The sequence below is a fragment of the Hibiscus syriacus genome, unplaced genomic scaffold (assembly GCF_006381635.1).
Source record: "Hibiscus syriacus cultivar Baekdansim isolate YM2019G1 unplaced genomic scaffold, ASM638163v2 tig00111330_pilon, whole genome shotgun sequence".
In the NCBI taxonomy this organism is placed as follows: Eukaryota; Viridiplantae; Streptophyta; class Magnoliopsida; order Malvales; family Malvaceae; genus Hibiscus; species Hibiscus syriacus.
Window position 1 is genome coordinate 5,615,503 of NW_024063059.1, and position 23,487 is coordinate 5,638,989.

General features: G+C 33.4%; 1 protein-coding gene and 1 pseudogene across 1 annotated transcript; one reads left to right on the top strand and one right to left on the bottom strand.

Moving 5' to 3' along the window:
• Positions 1–628: 628 nt before the first annotated feature.
• On the bottom strand, positions 629–12,499 carry LOC120158623 (cytochrome b5-like). Its single transcript, XM_039169441.1, has 4 exons — positions 12,493–12,499; positions 11,956–11,958; positions 1,338–1,435; positions 629–1,151 (listed from the first exon to the last, which is right to left on the bottom strand). Exons 3-4 carry the CDS (start codon positions 1,422–1,424, stop codon positions 831–833), a joined length of 408 nt encoding a protein of 135 aa, XP_039025372.1. The 5' UTR covers positions 1,425–1,435; positions 11,956–11,958; positions 12,493–12,499; the 3' UTR covers positions 629–830.
• On the top strand, positions 4,583–22,998 carry LOC120158747 (annotated as a pseudogene).
• The last annotated feature ends 489 nt before the right edge of the window (positions 22,999–23,487 follow it).

Below are 23,487 nucleotides of genomic sequence, written 5' to 3' on the forward strand. Positions count from 1 at the left end.
CATGGAATCTTACATTACTGGAAATACTCTTTTCCCAATAGTAGCATTTTTTTTGTTAAAATAGTAAAATGTCATTACCTCCAAATTCTTAGGTAATCTTACATTCCCACCGCTTTGGACAATAATACCCTTGGACTAATGAATTCTTTTTAAAATGGTCCTTCTAAATTCTTATTTTTTATACTTCACTCAAAATTATAAAAATAATAACAATATACAAGAGTTTGATTTACTAAAATATTAATAATTTTGAGAATTTAAAATATTTTATATTTTTAATATTCAATATTTTACTATTTATAATTTTATTGGACGAAAAAATAGTATTATTGTAAAAATGTAATTATTAAAAATAATATTTTACTACCATAATATTATTTTTTAATACTATATTAGATTTTATATAAATATATGATACTTATGAACATTATTTAAAAATATAAATTTAATATACTAATTATATTAATTATATATTAAATGTAATTTCTCCTCAAAAGTTAGATAGTATAACGATTAAAATATTTTTATGAATTTTCATTCAAATATTTATAAATTAATATTAAAGTTTAACTTTAAAAAATATATCACAAGGATAATTTGATAAAATATGCATCCAAGTAATCTTACATTCCTCAAACCAAACACTGTAATCTTATATTCATGCTAAACAAATCAAACAAGGTAATACAATATTCCCTTACATTCCAGTAATGGTGTTTCCAAAGATAATCTTACATTTCTTGAACCAAACGCCCCTAAATGGAAAATATAACATGGTTTTTGTTGTAAAGTAAAAAGGATGAAAGCAGCTAGTGAGAGGTCCTTGCTTCCTAGTCTTTGTTGGTGTAGAGACCAAGTGTAAGAGCGAAGCCGAGGACGAAGAGGGGCAGTAGAAATCGGAGGATGTTAGCCAGGGATTCAGAGGCCTTAGCGTTGGGATTGTAAGGGGTTTGTTGGGGGGGAATGTTGGTGCGCTTGGCGGGCACAGTTTTAGAGTCGATCACACCGATGTAGTACTTTTCCATCATTTCTCTGGCTTCATCACTGTGCCCAATTTCTTCAAAATCATTTGTCCCATCCTTCCCTGTCGCCGAAAGCAAGACTTCGGCCCCTCCGGGATGCTTATCCACGAATGGAGTTACATCATACACCTATTACACCCAAATCTCAGTTATATTCCAAGCAAGCACTCATTTACTTGTTTTCCCTTGTCTTAAACTCTTAAGAAGATGCGTATTCGTTCATACGATTCATCAACAATCAATGATCAAACAAACAACAATAAGAGCAATTAAACAAACATGAAATAGAGAGACACAGTAATCAAATGAGCTGACCTTCCCAGAAATAATGAGCCAGCAATCTTTGATCTTGTTGTGATTTGCAACCTCTTCAAAACTGTGAGTCTTTCCACCTGAAACCATTTTTCTCACCACTGCCAATCAACCCAATCTGAAAGAAGAAGAAGCAGCCTTCAAATATATATATAGTTGAAATGGCTCGAGGAGGGAGAGTGAGGGGTTGGAAATGGTTTTATTAGCTTTCGTCTCTGTCTTTTTTCTCAATTTGTTCATAAATGTCAATATTTGTTGACCAGTTTGTCTCCAACCCAATACTTTTACTAACACAATTAAAATATATTTACAATATAAATAAATAATTAAAATTCTAAAAAAAAGCAGCCCGAATTGAAGAAAAGAAACCATGACTTCCAAATTTGAGTTATACAATTCTTGTTAATTTTTATGCAAATCTGTTCTTAATATATCATTAATGCATGAATAGAATAAGTTCTAAAATCTGGATATGGTAAAGAATTATTATCTTTTTCCACATAATTTCATGTTGAATTGAAAAAATGTATCCAATAGTTTTAAAGTTGCTCAACTTCTTTTTCTACTTTTTCTTGTTTGTTTATTTATTTATTTATTCATTTGTTACAGTCGGTTAACGTCAATAATCTGCGTTTGGTTCAATTTTTACCAACGCATAAGTTAGTGCTCACTAGGGATGAGCATGGTACCCGAACTCGGCCGGATCTGATTTTTAGAAAGAAAATTTGGGTTTGGGTCTGAATTTTTTAAGTTATGTTCGGGTTCAGATTTAGGGTGAAAAATATCCGACCCGACCCTAAAAAATTATAATTTTACTTTATATATTTAGGGATAATTACAATAATACCCCTCTATATATTATTTTTATTTCAATTAAATCTCTATTTTATTGAATAAAAATATTATTTCGGGTCGAGTCGGGTTCGGGTCAGGTGGAAGGGGTATAATTTTTGTGTCGGGTGGAAGATTTACAATTTTCGGGTCGGGTCGGGTAGACCGAAAATCCGACCTAACCCAACTCATGTCCATCCCTAACTACGACTCAAAATTCACTTTAAAAATAGGATAAAGTACATAAACGGTCCCCTGACTATATAATAATGTTTTATTGAGTCCTTTGACTATTAAAAGTTACAAAATGATCCCTCAACTTTAGAAAGTTGCTTTATTGAGTCCCTCAACTCTTAAAAATTACAGATTGGTCACCCCTATTATTATGTTACAAACCCATATTTTTTCATTAAAATCTTGATCGAAATTTGAGTTGTATGTTAACCTGCTGATTGAGATATGATAAAATATGATCTCGTAATCGCAAATGACTATCATATCTCTGTTAACATGTTAATGTCCAACTTAGACGATTATTAATTTTTTAACGGAAAAGGATGAATTTTGAATATAATGAATAGTCCAGTGATCATTTTGTAACTTTTAATAATTGAAAGACTCAACAAAGCAATTCCCTGTAATTGAGGGATCATTTTATAATTTTTAATAGTCAAGGGACTCAATAAAATATTATCATATAATTGGGGGATCATTTATGTACTTTACCCTTAAAAGTATAAGGATTAAATGAAAGAGTACCCCAAACTATGCCATATTTTCTATTTTAGATATCTAAATTTTTTTTAATAAAAATAAGAACTTAAATTATAATTCCGTTTTAACGTTTGCCCTGAATTTTTAGCACTATTAAAAAATCTTGAACCAAACGCAACACCTCACTAATACATAAAATTAATTTCTATAGCCGGCTTCATCTTCTTTAATGTCTTTAACGATAAAGTAACAAAAACAAGAATAATTTAAAAGTTTAACGATCAAACTAAAATTACTGAAAAATTAGATACCAAGGTGAAAATAAGATTAAAGTTGAGGGATAAAATTTATAGTTTAGTAACTACAGCTTGTTTCTATGAATATAAGAGTTAATGCATCACACATCCTCAAACAATGTCCTTCATTCTAAATTAGTTTTTTAACTTTTAAATGTTTTAATTTCATCCCTAAACTGTGACCATCATTCTAAAGTTTTCCTCAAACTTTTGAACATTTTAGTTTCATCCCCAAACTATGTCCATTCTCAATTGGTCTCCAAACTTTTTGAACATTTCAATTTCATCATAAACTATATGTATATATTAATCATATCCCATGTTGAAAAATTTGTTAGGTCAATCTATATTATAATATGTTTGAAAAAAAATAAACTTAGGTTAAACTGACCAATTTAAAATAAAAATCATAATTTGAGAATAAAATTAGAGTATTTAAAAGTTTAGAAACCAATTTAAAAAAAAATCATACTTTAAGAACATATAATACAATTAACTCTGAATATAATACACAACATGCATAGTCAGAAAAATGTTCTAAATTCCATAGTGGTTGCTATATTTTAAAAGATCCCATTTTAAAAACTTGTCCAAAAAGTTACCAACCATGACTTCAACGTTGCCCACGGTTACCAAATCTCCTATGCTGCCATATTCTATGGTAAACTTTGAAGACAATATTACCATTTATTATAATTTTCGACTACTATTTGGTATTATTCTATAATAGATTTAAAAATATTTTTGTAAAGTACATATATGTTTATAATACAAATTTTTTATAATAAAATAGATATAATTTTACACAGCTTAACTATGATGCAATGGCGTCGGCTCCCAATGCAAGGACTAGCTATCACTATGTCACTTTGCACACAAAAATCCAAAATTTCTTTCTTTCTTTTTCATTAGATCTCTAGCCAATTTAATGTTAATTTACAGCGGGTTTTAATCTAAAATATTACTCTATCTATTTTAAAAAGTTACATAAATTGTCATTACATTGTGAGTTTTTAATCTAAGATGTTACTCTGTCTACTCTAAAAAAGTATACAACTAATAATAATTTTGATTACAATCGAGAATATTACATGGTTTTCTTGATGGTAACTTTTTAGATTGCAACAAAAATAGTTATATAATTTACATGATTTTTTTACCAAAGTTCACTCTAAAATGTTACATGAGTTTGTTATATGATTGTTATCAATAATGTAATGTTTTCTATTTCAACTTAAAATATTACTTAATTCACTCAAAGAAAATTACATGCTTAGTTTTTCGATTACATATGGAGACCGGAGACTAAGGCTCCCATGACTTATGTATAAATCACCATTGTCTTTTGTTATATATTATATAGTTGGTTTAGTTTAAGCTTTTCTTTTTGTGCGAAATCCATCTTTCATGGGGAAGATTGGAGGAAACTCTTGGTTGGCTGCAGTGAAGAAGGCTTTTAGGTCACCTAACAAGGAAAGCAAGAATAGAAGCTCTAGGAGGAGAGAAGATAACGAACAAGAGGAGGAAGAGAAGTTCTTCATTTCTCAAAATTTTTGCTTTAATTCTGTTGCATGCCATCAACTTTAAATCTATTTTCCCCCTTTTTCTCAGTAATTTTGAGCAGAAAAGAGGAAAACGAAGATGAATTTTTAAGAAGCCTTCCCAAATTAAACAATAATACATCACAATGAAGCAAAGACTATAACTACTACTACTACTACAACTACAAGTAGTGCTAAAGAGGCCACCTTCCCTGAAGGTGGTGAAGCTTAGCAAAGACATGCCATTGCGGTGGCCATTGCCACAACAGCAGCCGCTGAAGTAGCAGTAGCCACAGCACAAGCAGCATTGTCCTTTTTATCGAGTATTAGAATCCTGCACAGTTGATGAACATCACCATTGAGTAGATTCCAATGGTTTTTTGATCTTTACAACATTGTCCTTTTTATATATTTTTTTGCATTTTGGTTAACTGGATATTTCATATATGATGGGTTTTGCATGCATTGTTTTGTGTATGTATCATTTGTAATCAAGTTAAAATTCTTTTGGATTCTTGGCATTACTAATGATTTTTACTACAGTTTCACAATCATGTCATTTGTTTTCTCACTTTCACAAGTTAAAATAGCTTTGAATTGTTGACTTTCTAAGTATCTTTTTGTTTGTTGGGGAAAAATTGTATCGATTTTCTGTGACTATTGATATGATAATGGATGAATTTTCTTGTAGTACCTTGAGGAGAATAAAGAGTTGATTATGGCCATAATAGAGAACCAAAACTAGGGAAAGCTGGCTGAGATTGCCTCGTGAGTGACCCTTTCTTTAAACATCTTTCCTCCTATTCAAGTATAACGTAGGGACGTTGGGAGTACTTGCCCTTGAAAATTAAATTATCAAATATTTTAGATATTTATTTTATTTTCTATTATTAATTTGTTTTTGCTTCTTAAAATTTTACAAGTTCGACCTTTCTCAAATTTTATAAGTTTATCCTCCTTGATATAAAATCGTGCATCAATGTTGGATCATAAACTTGATCCATTATGGGAGCCTAAACCCAAACTCAAACTAAATTGATGTCATTTCATACATTAATTAGATGAAGATGTCATTGCTTACATCAATTTAGTTAGGTGAGAGTTAGGTATTTGTAGACTTTAATGGTTTAAATTATTTAATTTTTGTGGTGTTGGATTGTTCTTGAGTAGTATAAATACCCCTCCCCATTATAGTTTAAGCATCAAGAAAAATTAAGAGCTTCTAAGTGAGTGAAGAAGCAAAGTCTTATAAGAGTGAGTTGTAGTTCTTGTTTTTGAGTGAGAGTGCTCTTGTAATATTTGTTTGAGTTTCAATAAAAGTTGTTTGTGTGAGTGTTTTATTTCAAACAAAGTGGTATCAGAGTGAGTTGGAAAGATCAAAGATCTCGACGAGAGGAATCTGCCGCAGCCAAAATCTTCCCAATCTGAGTTTTGACACGCCGCCACGCACCGCCAGAAGACTGCTGCTAGAAAATCGAGTTGACTAACCGAGTTAAGCCGAGTCAGCCGAGTTGGAGCCATTGACTGAGTTTTCCAAGTCCCTCCCAAGGTTTTTCGGCGTTCTAGATTCATCCGTGCAATCAGATTTTGTAAAATCTCATTATATTAAGAGATATAGTAAATGGTATGACACCATTCCAAGTTCCGACACTCAACAACAACAACTACGACAATTGGAGTATCAAAATGAAGACACTTCTTGGATCACAAGATGTGTGGGATATCATAGAGAAAGGCTATAATGAGACTGCGGATAATGATGCTTTTGCTACTCTTACACAAGATCAAAAGACAACTTTGAAGGATTCAAGAAAGAGAGACAAGAAGGCTCTCTACATCATCTATCAGCATTAGATGATGATGGTTTTGAAAAGATTTCGAGTGCAATATCTAGCAAGGAAGCGTGGGATAAGCTGCAAACCTCTTACAAAGGATCCGAGTAAGTGAAGAAGGTCCGTCTCCAAACATTAAGAGGTGAATTCGAATCCTTACACATGAAAGCATCCGATTCTATTTTAGATTATTTCTCAAGAGTAGTAGTTGTTTTTAATCAATTGAAAAGAAATGGTGAAAAGTTAGAAGATTTGAGGATAATAGAGAAGATACTCTGTTCGTTGGATCCCAAATTTGAGCACATAGTCATGACGATTGAAGAAACTAAAGACTTGGAAGAAATGACGATCGAGCAACTCCAAGGATCATTACAAGCATACGAAGAGAAGCATAAGAAGAAGCATGAGTTTACTGAGCAACTCCTCAAGCTACAACTCAAGGATATGCATGAAAGCCAACGCAATGATAGAAACCAACGTGGCCAAGGCAGAGGTAGAGGCCATGGACGAGGTGGAAGTCGAGGTCGTGGATGAGGCTGGAATTACAACAACAATTCCAATAACAACTATGAGAAAGGAGAAAGCTCAACACGAGGCCGTGGAAGAATCAATCCGAAAATCTCAAGTTTGATGTTATAATTGTCAGAAGTTTGGGCATTATGCTTCAGAATGTAGATCTCCCAACAACAAAATTGAGGAGAAGTCCAACTATGTGGAGGAAAAGACAGATGGCAAAAAAACTCTTCTTCTAGCACGAAAGGAAACTGATGGTGGCAAAGCAAATTCCTAGTATCTTGACAGTGGTGCAAGCAATCACATGTGTGGAAGGAAAGACATGTTCGTGGAGCTAGACGAGTCAGTAAACGGAAATGTTTCGTTTGGAGATGATTCCACAATAGCAGTGGAAGGGAGAAGTAACATCCTTATTCGTTTAAAAGATGAGAGACATCAATTTATTTCCAATGTCTACTTTGTGCCCAATATGAAAAGTAACATCTTAAGTTTAGGGCAACTGGTAGAGAAAGATTATGATATTCATATGAATAATTATAATATTTCTATAAAAGATGATAAGAATAATTTCATTGCTAAAGTGTCGATGTCAAAGAATAGAATGTTCTAGATTGACATATAAAATGATGTTGTAAAGTGCCTGAAAGCTTACAACAAAGATGCACCATGGCTTTGGCATCTTCGATTTGGGCATCTTAATTTTGGAGGTCTAGAGCTGCTATCTAAAGAGGAGATGGTGAAGGGACTACCTTGCATCAACCATCCTGACCAGCTTTGTGAAGGGTGTCTAGTCGGGAAACAATTTAGGAAAAGCTTTCCAAAGGAGTCAGAGACAAGAGACAAGAAGCCACTTGAGCTCATCCATAACGATGTGTGTGGACCAATAAAGACAAGCTCTCTCGGTAACAGTAACTATTTTCTTCTCTTCATTGATGATTTTTCAAAAAAAAACCTGGGTATATTTCTTGAAACATAAGTCAAAAGTTTTCGAAGTCTTCAAGATGTTCAAAGCAGCAGTGGAGAGAGAAAGTGATAGAAAGATCAAAGCCATGAAATTCGATTGAGTAGGAGATTTTACTTCCAGGGAGTTTCAAGAGTTTTGTGAAGCAAATGGAATTCATCAACCAATGATAGTTCCTAGATCCCTCAGCAAAATGGTGTGATAGAAAGAAAGAACAGAACATCCTCGACATGGTACGAAGCATGCTCAAAAGCAAGAAACTACCCAAGGAATTTTGGGCGGAAGCAGTAGTGTATGCAGTCTACTTGACAAACTGATCTCCAATAAGAAGTGTATGGGAAAGACACCACAAGAGGCATGGAGTGGAAGAAAGCCTGGCATTTCCCACTTGAGAACCTTTTGTTGAAAACATTTTGATGTTTCGATATAACAAATTAAATTAAAAGAATTTTAATTTTGAAAAAGATTTTTTCTAAGCATATTCGATATATTAAATCGAATATCAAAATATTACTCAAAGTATTACAAAGTTCATTTTAAATCCTTACTCAAGTGTAAAATTAAGTTTTAATCTTAAAATAATTTCAAAACGATTTTACAAAATATTTCGAACCATTTCAAAGCCAAAAAATTCCAGATTGCTCAGAGGGAACCGATTCCCCCAATGGTTTGGCTCCGAGAATTCAAGTATGCTCGGGGGAACCGATTCCCCCCAGGGTACCAATTCCCCCCACTGTTCACGGTCAAAATATTTGAATTTTACACTTAGGGAACCGATTCCCCCCACGCTCCAAGCAGAAATATTAATTGTTTTCACACTTAAACGGCTCAAAAAACTTCATTAATGATCCCCAACGTTCAGAAGTGATTCAAGGTGTATTTAAGCAAGCTTAGAATCCATTGATCAACAACAAGAAACTTTAAGCAACTAGAATCAAGAGAGAATCAAAGAGAAAGCATCAAACCTAAAGTTTGAGCATTTCAAGCCTATTTTTTATTCAATATTCATTTTGCTTTCAAGAACACTTATTGTGCTCAATTGTATTCATTCTTGAGTGTTCTTTTCTTTGTTCTAGAATTGTGCAAACAATCTACCTTGTGAGGATTTCCTTGTAAGTTTGCAAATTTGTATTGTTCTCTTTGGGAGAGAGTGTTCTCAAGAATATGGGGTATAATTCTTGAGGGTTTGTAAGGTTACTCTTTGTCCTCAAAAGAAAGAAAAATTAGTGAATTTATGGAAAATCCTTAGTGTGGATAGCTAAGGTAGTGGACGTAGACTTTGGTTGAGAAAGTCGAACCACTCTAAATCGCTGTGCAAATTTCTTTCAATTTTCTACAAAAGCTTCCACCAAAATTTTAATTGCCAATTCACTCCTCTTGGCCATATTCCTCAATCGATTAACTCAACAATTGGCATCAGAGCCTAACTCATATGAAGGTTTAATCACCTCTTGAGTTGATTCGGGAAGAGCTACATCGATAATCAAAGTCATCAATGGCCTCTACTTCAAACTTCGACTCCAGTCTCATTCGATGACCGTCAACAAGCCTCCTTTCTTCAATGGGGCTAATTGTGCCTATTGGAAAAATAGAATGATGTACTTCATTCATGCAAGTGACATGTGAGCATGGAATGTCGTAGAAGAAGGATACTTCAAGCCTCTCACTCATCCAAGATTATAGAGTGAAGGAGAGACAAAAATGTTCCAGCTCAACTCCAAAGCCATCCATATCATATTTTGTGTTCTTGGACCAGATGAATACGGAAGAGTTTCATCTTGTACAACCGCCAAAGAAATATGGGACAAACTTCAAGTCACTCATGAGGGTATCGATGAGGTAAAGAAATCTAAAATTAGTATTCTAACGCATAGCTATGAAAATTTCAGGATGAAGCCAAATGAAGATATCAAAGCTATGATGGATAGATTCTCAACAATTGTCAATGGTCTCAAATCATATGGAGAGATCATTTCAAATGAAAATCTTGTGAGGAAGTTAGTACTCCATCCCAAAATCGTGGCAATCAAGAAGACGGCAATCATCGAGTCTAATGATCTAACGTCCTTAACTCTTGAAGAGCTAATCGGTTCACTCCTCACTCATGAAATGATGCTTGACGATGAGGTGGACCTTGATAAGCTTGAAGAGACACCAAAGGATAAGGAGAATAATAAAAACATTGGAGTTGCTCTCAAATCCACAAAAGATGAGAGTGATTCAGATGAAGATGACGATGACGAGGAAATGACATGTTTGCCAAATGGTTCAGAAAATGATGAGACCTTACCGAGGAAGAAGAAAATTCAAACGAAATGAAGGCCTAAAAAATGAACCAAAAGAGAAGGACTCAATCATTTGCTATGAATGCAAAAAGCCGGGGCATGTCAAATATGATTGCCCACAATTGAAGAGAAATGGTCAATCAAAGAATAAGCACAAGGCTCATGTGGCTACATGGAGCGATGAAGAAGGTTCCAATAAAGAGGAACAAGAAGTAGCAAACTTGTGCTTGATGACATTCGGGGAAGATTCTAAGGTAACCTCTAACTCATCTGATTTTGATGATTTTCCTATGATGAGTTATTAGAGGAATATAATGGCTGGCTTTGGATTATGAGAAATTGTTTTTAAATATAAAAATGATGTTTCAAATTGAAAAATGAAAATAAACTCACATCCAAAACCAACAACGATCTTGAAGTAAAATCAAAGATTTGCAAATCAAACTAGAAGAGTTTGAAAAGAAATTTTGGATTTGCTAAATTTACTTTCAAAGGTCATGATGATCATCAAAAGAAAATTGATGATCTTAAAGCCACTTTTGATAAAGTTGGAACAAAACGTTTTGAAAATGGAGAAAATTCAAAATCAAACTTTGTTAGAAAAGTTTTAAAAACTACAATCATAGAGGTCCCCAAAGAACCTCTAATAGAAAAATCGTTAGAAGTATATGAGTTCCTAAAGAGCTCATTACTACTAAAGATAAGGATATCCTACACAAATGGATACCTAAGGGGACTAGGATTTTGGAAACTAATGAATATGGACCCAAAAGAATTTGGGTACCAAATATTAGAAATTAATCTATGTTGTAGGAAAATGAGCATTGCTACAAGGCACGGAAACAAATCCAAATTCATGGTACCTTGATAATGGATGCTCAAGACACATGACCGGAGACAAAAACCGATTCATTGAGCTTAACGTCAAAAATGGAGGAGAAATGACTTTTGGTAATGATTCAAAAGGTCACATTGAAGGTATTGGTACTATTGGTAATACCTCTTCCATACAAATTAAGAATGTTTTATATGTAAATGGTTAAAGCTTAATCTATTGAGTATTAGTCAATTTTGTGATAAGGGAACTAATTTATTCCTAGTTGCTAAGATGAACATGATAGTTGGTTATGGCTAGGAGACTAGGACATGCTAGTATGAGTGTTTGCAACGGCTAATTCAAGGTGATTTAGTTCGATGGTTGCCTAAGCTAAATTTGATAATGATAAAATCTGTGATGTTTGTGCTAAAGGAAAACAAAATCGAGTTTCTTTTAAATCCATTAATGACGTATCAACTAGTAGAGTATTACAATTGATCCATATAGATCTTTTTGGGCCAACTAGGACTTCTAGCTTGGGTGGAAAAACAATATGCATTTGTCATGGTAGATGACTATTCTAGATATACTTGGGTTCTATTCTAAGTATAAGATGAGCATTAGAAAATTTCATCACATTTTCAAAATTAATCTAAAACGAAAAGGTTACTCTATAGTGTTAGAAGTGATCATGGCACTGAATTTGAAAATATTGGATTAATGAGTTTTGTAATTCTAATGGTATTAGCCATAATTATTCAGCACCTAGAACCCCTCAACAAAATAGAGTTGTTGAGGAAAAAATCGAACTTTAGAAGAAATGGCTAGAACCAGCTTTGTGAAAATAATTTGCCTAAATATTTTGGGCGGAAGCCACAAATACCACTTGCTATGTTGTAAATCGAGTAATGATTAGGCCTATTTTAAAGAAAACTCCATATAAAATTTTCAAAAATAAAAAGCCTAACATTAGCTATTTTCATCCTTTTGGATGTAAATGTTTTGTTTTAAACAACAGTAAAGAAAATCTTGGCAAATTTGGTGCTAATATGTTGTAAATCGAGTAATGATTAGGCCTATTTTAAAGAAAACTCCATATAAAATTTTCAAAAATAAAAAGCCTAACATTAGCTATTTTCATCCTTTTGGATGTAAATGTTTTTTTTAAACAACAGTAAAGAAAATCTTGGCAAATTTGGTGCTAAAAGTGATGAAGGAATTTTTCTGGGTTATTCCTTAAATTCTAAAGCTTATCGAGTATTTAATAAAAGAACTTTAGTTGTAGAAGAGTATACATATCGTTTTCGATGATAATCCATTTCAGAGGAAGGATTCTTGTGTGAATAATGATGTAGGTATTATAAATACAAATAAAGTTAGACAAGATGTTGAAGAACCATCATCAAAGGAAGAAACAAAAGATGAGGTAACTCATGATCCTCTTGAGAATCCAACCATTGAAGAAAGGGAAGTATCTTATCCAAGAGAGTACAACTATGTTAAGGATGGTGAGATTATAGGTGATCCATCCAAAGGGGTAACAACTCGATCTTCTCTTAGAAATATTTGTAATTATATTGCATTTATTTCATGCATAGAGCCTAAGAATATTAAAGAAGCATTAAAAGATGAACATTGGATTATGGCTATGCAAGAAGAATTAAATCAATTTGAGAGAAGTAAAGTATGGACATTAGTTGAAAGGCCTAGTAATAAATCTACTGTAGGTACTAGATGGTATTTAGGAATAAGCTTGATGAGAGTGGTAATATAGTGAGAAACAAGGCTAGACTTGTTGCTCAAGGGTATACTCAAGAAGAGGGCATAGACTATGATGAAAATACGCTCCCGTAGCTAGGATGGAAGCAATTAGAATGTTATTAGCATTTGCATGTTTCATGAATTTAAATTATATCAAATGGATGTTAAAAGTGCATTTTTAAATGGTTTATAAATGAAGAAGTGTGTGGAACAACCTCCAGGTTTTGAAGATTCAAAATTTTCGGATCATGTTCTTAAATTGACAAAAGCGCTTATGGTTTAAAACAAGCTCCTAGAGATAGGTATGAAAGATTGTCAAATTTTTTTAATTGAAAAAGGTTTTTCAAAAGGGAAGGTTGACACTACATTGTTTTTAAAGCATAAAGGTAAAGATTTATTAGTAGTTCAAATTTATGTTGATGATATAATATTTGGTTCTACTAATGATGCTCTTTGCCAAAAATTTTCTAAGCTAATGCAAAGTGAGTTTGAGATGAGCATGATGGGGGAGCTCTCATTTTTCTTGGGACTCCAAATTAAGCAAAGAAAAGATGGCATCTTCATCAATCAAGCTAAGTACGTCAAAGATATGCTCAAAAATTTTGGACTGGAAAATGGAAAACCTCACGACACTCCAATGAGCTCTTCAACAAAGCTTGACTTAGATGAAGGAGGTAAATGTGTAGATGTTAAATTATATAGGTCAATGATTGGCTCTTTGCTTTATCTAACTGCAAGTAGACCGGACATTATGTTTAATGTTTGCTTATGTGCTAGATTTCAATCATGTCCTAAGGAATCACATTTACTAGCTATTAAGAGAATCTTTAGATACCTTAAGGACACTCCTAGTTTAGGACTTTGGTATCCTAGAGACTCTATCTTTAGCTTGCATGCCTTTTCTATTGCGGATTATGGAGAATGCAAATTAGATAGGAAAAGCACCTCCGGTACTTGTCAATTCCTTGGAAATATGCTGATTTATTGGTTTTCAAAGAAACAAAATGTGTTGCATTATCTACCACTGAAGCCGAATACATTTTAGCTGGTAGTTGTTGTGCACAAGTTTCTGGATGAAACAACAACTTTTTGATTATGGAATTGAAGTAGGTACCATTTATCAAGTGTGACAATACTAGTGTTATTTGTCTCACTAAAAATCCCATCCAACACTCTAGAACTAAGCATATTGAAATAAGACATCACTTCATTAGAGACCATGTCACTAAGGAAGATGTAGTTCTAGAATTTGTTGATACTTTGCACCAATTAGTGGATATCTTTACAAAACCTTTAGACAAGGAAATATTTTGGACACTTAGGAGAGAATTAGGTTTGACCAACTTTTCTTCACTTAGTGTTTAAAATAATTTTAGCACTTTTAAGACTAAATGAAAAATGCTTAGAATAGTCATTTTTGATTGCATTCATTGCTATTAGTTAGGGGGAGTTTATGATTCTTTATGAAAATTAACTTTATGTTCAAATATAGTTTAAAGATTAATTTGGTTGTTTGAACGTGATTAATTTTCAAATATGAGTTACCAATACCACTAGAGAAAATTAATTTAGCATTTTGTTTGTTTAAAATCGGATTTTAGCATTTTGGTGCAGAGGGAATCGATACCCCCATGAGGGAACCGATTCCCCCTTTGAAGGGGAACCGATTCCCCCTTTTCCCCTCCATTCTCTCAAATCTCCACTTTGCCTCAAAACAACGTTTTAATCGAATTCTCTTCAAATATCATTTAAACCTAGCTCATTAAAATCGTGCAAACAACATCAAAACTCAATCATCTTCAAGGTAAATTTTTCTAAACTCTTTATTTCATTAATTTTGAACATAGGACTAGTTTTAAATAGAAATAGTGATCGGGCATTGCTTATTAGTGCTTAGAAACTAATTTTTTACAACTAATTTCATCAAAAACACAAGATTTTTCCAAAAATTTTGAAATTTCGAAATAAAAAAATTTGTGTTTTGATTGAATTACGTTGTTATAAAAACTATACATATTGATTTTCAAAACCTTATTTTCAATAAGTTTTTCAAAACATTGCCATTAGGATTGTTTAGAGAACCTTGAAATATTGAGGACTTGATGAGTTTTAGGATTGATTGAATTGCATACATGTGTTTTCTAAATTGCAGGTATCCATTCTATTCGACTTCCTAAACCATGTCCAATCCGAAACGTGCTAGGTCATCATCTATCGCTCACACGTCAACCAATCCACCTCCAAATCCTCCTCCTATTCCTGAAATTCCAATTCCTAATCCTAATCCTATTGATCCTAATATGACTATCCAAAACTCGTGCTTCAATCATCCTGGTCCTAGAAATCACCGTTTTTTGTATTATCAATATTTTGACTCTTACAAATTAGATAAGAACGTATCCCTCTCGTCAAGCTATGTTAGATATTTTTATATCTTCCTCTTTACAAGAGTGGAAATTGATAAACTTGTGACCTTGAACCTATAGTTTACCATCAACTTGTTCGCATCTTTTACTCTAATGCGTTTGTGTCAAAAACGAGCTCAAACTGAAATCATAGAAGTTCGTTCCTACCTCCTAGGAAATTCTTACATATTACTCGACTTACATAGCCAAAGCATTAGGATTAGATAATGATGGTATCAAATGAAATCAGGTTTTAGGTTCTCGTTATAAAGAAGAGATAGTGCGAGTATCTTAGACCTTCATGATCGTTTCTTCATCTAATGATTTCTTGGTGGTTTCGACCATCAGGAGGTCGTTACTCTACTCTTCCTGCTTTAGATCTTTGGTGGTACATTGTTTTCAAAACAGTATTAAAATAAACCTACCTCAGATTTTTTGCTGAAATCGTTGAAACCGTAAACTTAGTGCCAAATAAGAAACTTTGTTCCTCTCTAGTTTATGGTTGCATTCTAAGTAATCTATTTCTAAAGTCATGCTTGGAGTAGGTCTAGATGCTGTCTTTCCTTTAAAGAAATAAATTAATCTTCTTTCCTTAACGAGAGCGGGATGGATAAAGGATAAGGAAATGTTAATGGGTTCGATCTTCTGAAAATACTCCGGGAGCTAGTTCTTCACGAGCTCCACCAGAAGCTGACGACGATCCCGAGCTTGAACAATTAATGCGAGACATCGATGAAGCCGAAGATGAGCCTGAGCATCCCAAGGAGCAGCCCGAGGAGCAAGCACACAACGAATCAAATGCCTCCTTATTTTCAATTTTATGGAGACATTCGATTTCCGATATGCTACCATAGATTCGCGCTTTACTTCTATAGAGTCTCATTTATCCACAATGGGAGCTCAACAATTGGAAATTCTTCAGGAGATGCGTGCAAACAATAAGCAACAAACGCTCGTATTAATGAACTCACTCATGAAATGGCCGCTATGCGAGCTCGTTTCCTCCTCCCGATCCTCCTACGGATGCTGATTCTTGTTTTGCTTTAGTACTTTGAACTTAAAGCTTATTGTTTCAACATTTGAATATTTGGAATGTTTGATTTTTGTGGATTGTTAAACTTTGGATTTGTTTGGATGTTTGAATATTTGGTTTAGTTAAATTTATTGCATCATTTACTCATTTTAGCAATATGACCAATTTTGCCATGTCACTATTTATGAATATTGATATGAAAAATGGCTAACATTTCTCTTGATTGTGATCTTAGCAGCTTAAACTATATATATAATCAATTGGCCAAATGATTTCAAAACCTTGTTTAAGTTCTTTTACGGATTTTTGATTAACAAAAGGAGAGAAATTGTTATTAAATTAAAAAGGGAGTTTTTGAAGAGGAATATTGTTAAAGTAAGGTAGTAGTATTTTCAAAATCAAAATTCATTTTGAAATTAGAAAATCTTAAAATGTTTTGTTATATCAAAAAGGGGAGATTGTTGAAAACATTTTGATGTTTAAATATAACAAATTAAATTAAAAGAATTTTAATTTTGAAAAAGATTTTTTCTAAGAATATTCGATATATTAAATCGAATATCAAAATATTACTCAAAGTATTTCAAAGTTCATTTTAAATCCTTACTCAAGTGTAAAATTAAGTTTTAATCTTAAAATAATTTCAAAACGATTTTACAAAATATTTCGAACCATTTCAAAGCCAAAATTCCAGATTGCTCAGAGGGAACCGATTCCCCCCAAGGGGGTACTGATTCCCCCTGAATGGTTTGGCTAGAATTCCAGTATGCTCGGAGGGAACTGATTCCCCCCAGGGGGTACCGATTCCCCCCACTGTTCAACGGTCGAAATATTTGAATTTTACACTTAGGGAACCGATTCCCCATTAGGGGACCGATTCCCCCCACGCTCCAAGCAGAAATATTAATTGTTTTTCACACTTAAATGGCTCCAAAAACTTCATTAATGATCCCTAACGTTCATAAGTGATTCAAGGTGTATTTAAGCAAGCTTAGAAGCCATTGGTCAACAACAAGAAACATCAAGCAACTAGAATCAAGAGGGAATCAAAGAAAGCATCAAACCTCAAGTTTGAGCATTTCAAGCCTATTTTTCATTCAATATTCATTTTACTTTCAAGAACACTTATTTGCTCAATTATATTCATTCTGAGTGTTCTTTCTTTATTCTAGAATTGTGCAAAGAATCTACCTTGTGAGGATTTCCTTGTAAGTTTGCAAATTTGTATTGTTCTCTTTGGGAGAGAGTGTTCTCAAGAATTTGTGGTATAATTCTTGAGGGTTTGTAAGGTTACTCTTTGTCCTCAAAAGAAAGACAAATTAGTGAATTTGTGGAAAATCCTTAGTGTGGATAGCTAAGGTAATGGACGTAGACTTTGGTTGAGAAAGTCGAACCACTCTAAATCGCTGTGCAAATTTCTTTCAATTTTCTGCAAAAGCTTCCACCAAAATTTTAATTGCCAATTCACCCCCCACTTGGCCATATTCGTCAATCGATTAACTTAACACCTTTGGAAGTATAGCCCATGTTCACGTACCAGACGAGAGAAGAACGAAGATTGATGATAAAAGCGAGAGTTTTATCTTCATCGGCTATGATACTAATTCGAAAGGCTACAAGCTGTACAATCCATACAATAAGAAGTTTGTGATTAGTCGATATGTGGTCTTCAACGAAGAAGGAGAATGGGATTTTAACTCTCATGTAGATAACTTCAATTTCTTTCCTCAATTTGAAGAAGATGAGCAGACAATATGGGAACAACTAGGTGAACCTCAATAAGAACCTCAACAAGAGCTTGAAACTCCACCCACATCACCAACATCAACCACTCAAGGAGACTCATCACCTTCGTCATCGTCAAGTGGGAGTCAAAGTGAAAGAGTTATGCAACGTACAAGAAGCCTTAGAGATCTCTATGAGGCAACTGAACGACAAGATAATATTACATTATTTTTTCAGTTTGCTGATTGTGAACCAGTGAGCTTTCAAGAAGCAGTACAAGAAAAGAAGTGGAGAGATGCAATGGACAAAGAAATCAAGGCCATCGAGAAGAATGACTCATGGGAACTTACCTCACTTCCTAAGGGACATAAGGCGATAGGTGTCAAATGGGTGTACAAAACAAAGCAAAACGCTAAAGGAGAGATTGAAAGGCACAAGGCGAGGCTAGTTGCTAAAGGCTATAGTCAAAAGGCTGGAATTGACTATGATGAGGTATTCGCTCCTGTTGCTCGATTGGAGACTATCAGACTAATCATTTATTTGGCAGCTCAAAACAAGTGGAAGATACAACAAATGGATGTAAAGTCTGCCTTCCTAAATGGACTTCTTGAAGAGGAAGTTTACATTCAACAACTATCAAGCTACGAAGTCAAAGGGCACGAAGACAAGGTGTTGAAGTTGAAGAATGCTCTTTACGGGCTAAAACAAGCACCAAGGGTATGGAATAGCCGAATCAACAAGTACTTCCAAGAGAATGGCTTCAACAAGTGTCCCTACGAGAACACTCTATATATCAAGATCAAATATGGAGATATTTTGATCGTGTGCCTCTACGTGGATGATTTGATCTTCACCGGAAGCAACCCAAGCATGTTTAATGAATTCAAGGATGTGATGATGAAGGAATTCGAGATGACAGACATTGGGCTCATGTTGTACTACCTTGGCATTGAAGTTAAGCAACAAAAGGATGAAATTTTCATTTCACAGGAAAGCTATGCAAAGGAGATCCTGAAAAAGTTCAAGATGGAGAACTATAAGCCAATAAGCACACCAACAGAATACGGGATCAAGATGTCCAAACATGAAGAAGGCGAAAGTATAGATCCAACATTCTTCAAAAGTTTGGTGGGAAGTCTACGCTATCTAACTTGCATGAGGCATGATATTCTTCACGCAGTTGGATTGGTTAGTCGTTATATGGAATCTCCAACAACCACCCATTTTAAAGCTGCAAAGAGAATTCTTCGCTATCTGAAAGGTACAATTGACTTTGGCTTGTTCTATTCAGTTTCTAATGATTACAAGCTTGTTGGATATAGTGACAGTGATTGGGGTGGAGACATAGATAATCGAAGGAGCACTACTGGATTCGTATTTTTCATGGGACAAATTTGATTATTTGTGGCATCTTAAATATTGTCACTGAAACATACATTTATGTCACTATTTTTATTTTGTGAAATAAAAATTGACGTCACGGTGAACGTCACCCTAGGCGTGTCACTAAATATCAAATTTGAGGATGTATAAGATTTTGTCACGTATTATTAAACATATAATGACGTTAATGGATAATGTCACATTATAATTTGCATTCAATGACAATTAATTATGTCACAAAATAATGTACATTTTCGTCATTGATAAATCATATTGTCACCAATAACTCAATAATTTCTTTGTATACGTGACGAAAGAAAAAGTTATCACAATATTAGTGACGCAATACATGGTTACCTATTAGCAATATAAATGATGTTTATACATAACGTCACTTTATAATTAATACTCAATGACAACTAGTTACGTCATTAAATTATATAAAATTTTGTTATTAATAATTCACATCTTCACGAATAATACATTAAAACCAATATATATGTGACAAAATAGATATTGTCACATTTTCAGTGACCTAATATAATGTTACCTAATAGTATTATGAATGACAGTTATGCATAACGTCATTTTATAACTTATATTGCATGACAGTTAGTTAGATCACTAAATTATATAATACTTTTATTAATAATTTATATCGTCACGCATACTACAATAAAATCAACATATATGTTACGAAAGAGATATTTTCAAATTTTTAGTGACATAATATAATGTTATGTAATAGTATTTTGAATGATGATTATGCATACGTCACCTTATACAATTTTCTCCAATATAGTGACAAAATAAAGATTTTCACCATAATATGACAATATATATTAAAATGAAAATACTTGTCTTAATCTGAAGAAAAATAACATAGTTTACTTATTGTAAAATAATAAAATTTATACGAATATTTCACTAGAAAACATAATAATGTCATTTTTATAAATATAAAAACACTTAAATGTTCAAAGAAAATAAAAATAATATGACCATATTATGAATTGTGGAATAACGTTTTGCGAGAATCTCAATCCAAATCTTGTGTCGACTGCGAGTCTGTTGATGATGAGTTTATGGTATCATTTGAAGCTACAAAAATAATTAGCACATTAATTGTCATAGTTAAAATTATATAATTATTTTATTTATTTAAAATATTGTTTACCTGAAAATTGAAGTGAGGGAACAAGAATCCCGACAGCTAACAAAGCAAATCTCATAATCTCCATTTGAGTTTGACGAAACCATCTCAACTATATAAAATATTCAATTATGTAAAAAATGCAACTACTTTGGGTAAGAACAAAAAGACCCTAAAACTAAAACCATAGCAAATATAACTATGTAAAAATGTAAAGTAAGATTAAAATAAAAATGACGAAACCATCTAAGCTATACCAAAAAAATTAATTATATTTAAGAGTAAAATAAAATATTAAAAAAATATACCAATTACCTGGATATTGAAATTGATGAACCGCTTCAAGTACTATAATCTGGTGCAAAATAAAAAAATTCTGTAAAATAATATAACTCTTAAAACAAGATTATTTCAAAAGTAAAATACATAGAAGAATATTTCTATTTCACTTTCTTGATAATCTTTTTAACCCTAAATCAAATCTTTTATAAAATATTCAATTATATTTATCAGTAAAATAAAAATAAATTAAAAAACTTAATTACATGAATATTGAAATTGGCAAACCGCTTCCACTATAATCTAGAGCAAAACAAAAAAATTAATTGAAAAATAATAGAATTCTAAAATAAGAACACTCAAAAGTAAAATAAAGAGAAGAATATTTTTATTTCACTTACTTGATAATCTTATTAACCTTAAATCAAATAGAATATGCAGATTACTTTTGTAGATGCTCGATTTGTTCGGGGTCTACATCGGGATAGACCTATTTACAAGGCAATATTATATTCAGGCCAAATCGGTCGGAGCAGACACGAAGCAATGGCAGGCCTAAAGGAGAACCCAACCCGTGCATAATCAAAACAAGCCCAGCAAGCCCGAACCAAAGCCTGGAAAACAAAAACGGTTATGAGGTAATTTCAACCATCTAAAAGAGAGGTAACAGTTTGTAGATAGTGGGAGAAACAATTTGTAGGGTTTTTTTATTCTGTTTCAAGATTGGAGAGAAAAATGGTAGAGGCCATTTTCTTTGGGGGAGGAAGGCCATTTTTCTTGTATGGAAGAGTATTTTTCATCAAGTAAAAAATGAGAGAAACAAATTGTAAAAGGGGTTTCGTTGTAACCAAATGGGGGGCTTCCTTTTCGAAAGAGGATGGATGTAATCTTATTCTTTGAATAGCAAAAAACAGAAAATTTCAGGGCAGTTTTTTATTAGCAACACAAGGTTTTGTTTTTGATCAATACAAAGCAAAAGACGAAAAACATTAGATAGAGCAGTCCACAACCAAAAATGCAAGTGATAATCATTTAAAGATATTTTATATGTTAACCTTGCATGGTTCGGGTACCTGACGAATTATACCAATTGTTATAAGGCCCTTTTTGTACTCCATAGTTTCTCCTGTATTTTCTTGCATTTCACCTGTAACCGGAAAGTTTGTGTGTTTAATTGGCCTTCCATCATTTCGTTAATCTTTGAGAGTGAGTTCTTTACCATAAATATTTTTCTTTGGTAATTAAGTTTTTTAAGTTGTATCATATGTGCAATTCAGTGCTAGTGTTTCAGCACAATAATTCAGTGCTAGTTTAGTTCTCAACTTCTAGGCCTTTTCATGTTTGCAAAACAACATATGCATTCCATTTAACACTTGGTCATCTGTATTTTAAAGATGAGACGAATGACTGTTTACCATTGGTTTGCCTATAATTTAAGGAACTGAAGAACGGTGACTACCATGGTGGAAGAACTAGGGTTAGATCTGTATATTTAAGTCTTTTTGAGTAATACAGTCAGTTAATCAGAACTGTAAACTAGGATATCTGCTCTCATTTTATAAAGAAAATGATTCAGGTATCTAGGCACAGCTGCAGCAGAACCTAATGCATGTAGCTAAAATCGCAGATGCACAGGCACAGGGATCAACATCTTCCGAGGTTGACCCGGAGATTTCTTCGGTTTAATATCTTTCGATTAAGCAACATGCATTTCATTTATTTGAACTCATTTGTGAAACATTGACGATGCCTATGCAATCCACAACGCAGCAAGAGGAACATGTGCAGTCCTCACAAGCTGTAATAGATAAGCAGCATCCAGATTTCTTAGCTTCAAAAGTGCTTTTCCATGTGAACGATCAGCAGCAGCAGCAGTAATCAGAGCAATCAATATATCTCCAACAGCAGCAACTGAACCAGCCACAAGTGGGGTGAAGATCTGCTGCCGCTGGTGGCACTTATCATGGGGTTCAAGCTGGGATAGGTAACAATGTCATGAAATTCGAGGAAACGAACAAGATAGCTCGGAAGATGGAGCGGGTGAAGGCTTTAGAAACTTTGCCTATGGGCAACGCTAGGTAGAGTGAAAGCATGACCAACACCGATACCACGGTGTTCATATTGTGTATAGCTCTTCGGGTAGTTCTCTGCCTCTAGTTATCTGTTTTATTTTGCTGATTTTCATTTTGGTACCATGAAAAATGTGGAGATAACGGTAGGTGCATACATGTGGAGGGCTAACTTGGTTCATTTGTCATCTCTTTGGTTTAGTTGTTTTTCACCTGAAATCTCACGGTAATATATTTTCTATTAGTGATTCAAATCACGGTAATATATTTCCATAAATAGGTAGTAAGAATAGGGTTTTGCGTGTAAAAGTTGTAACAAATCTTGTACTCTGTTAACATAGTGAATTTTCTTCTCCGCCGCTAGTGGTTTTTCTCTTTCGGGTTTTTCAGGTGAATCTTGATATTTTTATTGTTTCGGTCGTATTTGTTTGCCGTTAATCGTTTCAATATTGTAACAACATCACTTTGTATGTTGATTGTATTTGTTTTTGGTGAAAAAAGTAAGTCCAGATAGGAGTGAGAAATAATTTTAAGGGTGTTCCATTGTAGCAATAA

Bases quoted from the DNA above. Each gene is read 5' to 3' on its own strand.
- LOC120158623 (XM_039169441.1), bottom strand. From the start codon at position 1,424: ATGGTTTCAGGTGGAAAGACTCACAGTTTTGAAGAGGTTGCAAATCAC. The intron at 1,152-1,337 runs GTCAGCTCATTT...TGGGTGTAATAG, and splicing joins GGCTCATTATTTCTGGGAAG to GTGTATGATGTAACTCCATT.